The sequence below is a fragment of the Babylonia areolata genome, chromosome 8 (assembly GCF_041734735.1).
Source record: "Babylonia areolata isolate BAREFJ2019XMU chromosome 8, ASM4173473v1, whole genome shotgun sequence".
Taxonomy (NCBI): domain Eukaryota; kingdom Metazoa; phylum Mollusca; class Gastropoda; order Neogastropoda; family Buccinidae; genus Babylonia; species Babylonia areolata.
The window spans coordinates 50354575-50356900 of record NC_134883.1 but is presented as its reverse complement, the minus strand read 5'-3'; the positions used below and the strand labels follow the sequence as shown (position 1 = coordinate 50356900).

At 47.1% G+C, this 2326-nt stretch overlaps 1 protein-coding gene across 1 annotated transcript in view; it reads right to left on the bottom strand.

The window, feature by feature from the left end:
- LOC143285232 (uncharacterized) overlaps positions 1 to 2326 on the bottom strand; it is a 7552-nt gene extending 5226 nt beyond the window's left edge. Inside the window, exon 1 of the mRNA XM_076592487.1 lies at positions 2207 to 2326. Coding sequence (XP_076448602.1) covers positions 2207 to 2324 — 118 coding nt within the window. The 5' untranslated portion in view covers positions 2325 to 2326. The remainder of the gene's footprint in view (positions 1 to 2206) is intronic.

Genomic DNA, 2326 nt, shown 5'->3' with positions numbered 1-2326 from the left:
AGCAGGAAGAAGCACACACACACACACACACACGCGCGCGCGCGCGCGCGCACGCACCACGCACACACTCACAGACAGACAGACAGACACACACACACATACGCACGCACACACTCACACACAGACACAGACACAGAAACACACACACACACACACACACACACACACACACATGCACGCACACACACAAAACCGAATCCAAAACCCAAACAAACAAACAAACAAAAAACCCCGCACGCACACACACACACACACACACACACACACACACACAGACCCACACACACACGCACGAATAGACACACACACATACACACACACGCACACACACATGGACAACTCCCACCCTCCTCCCACCACCCCCACACACACTCAGAAGCGTGCTCATGGTGACGTGGTGGTGAAGTCGGAAGGGAGGGAGAGAGGGAGGGAGGGAAAGAGGAAAGGAGGGAGGGAGGGGGGCCACATGTATGCTGACGTGTCCTATCTCCTGTCTACGACTCCAAGCTGACCGACGGTTCCCCACGGTGGCCCCGTGGTCCCCATTTTTTTTTTCAGTTCCAAGTTAGAGTTCGTGTCTTATCGCGGCCAGACCACTGGGGTGTTGCCTAACCAGACCAGATGGTCATCTCGCCCTCCCTTCCTTCCTTCCTTCCCACGACCTTTCTTAGACTCCCCCAGGTCAAAACTTACCACACGGAAAAAAATATTGGCTGCTGGATTTGGAGGGTTAGAGGGTAGAGGATGGTGGTTACAATACAATACAATACAATATAATACAATACAATACATCTTTACTCATCCGATTGGAAAGTAATTAATAATTTACTATTGTTTGTGGTTGAACTATCTACCAGAAAGAAAACAAGCAGTTCTTGAACATGGTAACAACTTCACTGAAACACCTTTCGATTTTGGCATGCCTCAGGGATATGTGCTGGGCCCAGTACTCTTCATAATGTATACAACTTCTCTGACACATATCATTGACTGACAGTCTTTCTCAGAGGCATCAGGTCTGCATATCCCACACTAGAAACAACCAAAATTTTAGCTGTGCATATTCTTTATCAAGTCTAGACTATTGCAGTTGTCTTAATTTGCTTTCCATGGAAACACACTAAACCCTCTAACGAGTTAAAAATTCTGCTGCCAAAATTCATTTTAAGGTACGGAAGTCCCATTAATGTACACCCCTCTTTAACTGATATCAAAGAATTACACACACTGACTTCCTGTTGAGCAGAGAATGAAGAATAAAATGCCACGTTTCTGCTTCCACATCATTTCTGCAACTGCACCTCACTATATTTCTGACCTTTTTTTTTAAATTTTTTTTTTTTTAGCAAGTATACCACTTCAAGGTCTCTTCGCTCTGGTGATAGAATCTACCATTTATCCGATGGTCTTAAAGGGCTATAGGATCTTTCACCTACTATGACAATCAGAACAGCAGAGGAGGCAACAGCTGTCCCGACCATCTGGGCTAGAATTTGATCAGCCCCAAGGAACACACACACACACACACGCACGCACACACACACACACACACATACACACACACACATCCCCACTCTCTCCGCCAAGAGGGTTTAAGGACAGCCGGCGTTGGGATAGTTCCCAAAGGCTATCTAACCCCTAAGGCTACAGCACTAATGATCCAGTGCAATCTTGCCTCCAAGTTTGAGAGTCATAGTCCTTCACAAAAGACTAAGCTGTAAATGACGTCCCACTGCAATGGTGAAACCATTGATATTACAGCTCTCACTCTGCTGTGGGCCCAGCTGTAAGGTCCTGTCAATCTGTGATATCAGCTGTAAGGTCACGTCAATCTGTGATATCAGCTGTAAGGTCACGTCAATCTGTGATATCAGCTGTAAGGTCACGTCAATCTGTGACATCAGCTGTAAGGTCCTGTCAATCTGTGATATCAGCTGTAAGGTCACGTCAGTCTGTGATATCAGCTGTAAGGTCACGTCAGTCTGTGACATCAGCTGTAAGGTCACGTCAATCTGTGATATCAGCTGTAAGGTCACGTCAGTCTGTGATATCAGCTGTAAGGTCACGTCAGTCTGTGACATCAGCTGTCAGGTCACGTCAATCTGTGATATCAGCTGTCAGGTCACGTCAATCTGTGACAGCAGCTTTACGGTCATGTCAGTCTGTGACATCAGCTGAACTCATGACGTCTCCAAACCACTCTCACCTGAGCCAGCCGGCACCATGGTGGCTTCAGGTGCACCATCAGGTCTGGCATTCAGGTCAGGATGACGCTGAGCCGTTGCCACAGCAACCAGAAGAGCGAAGGCCACCAGAAGATTCATAA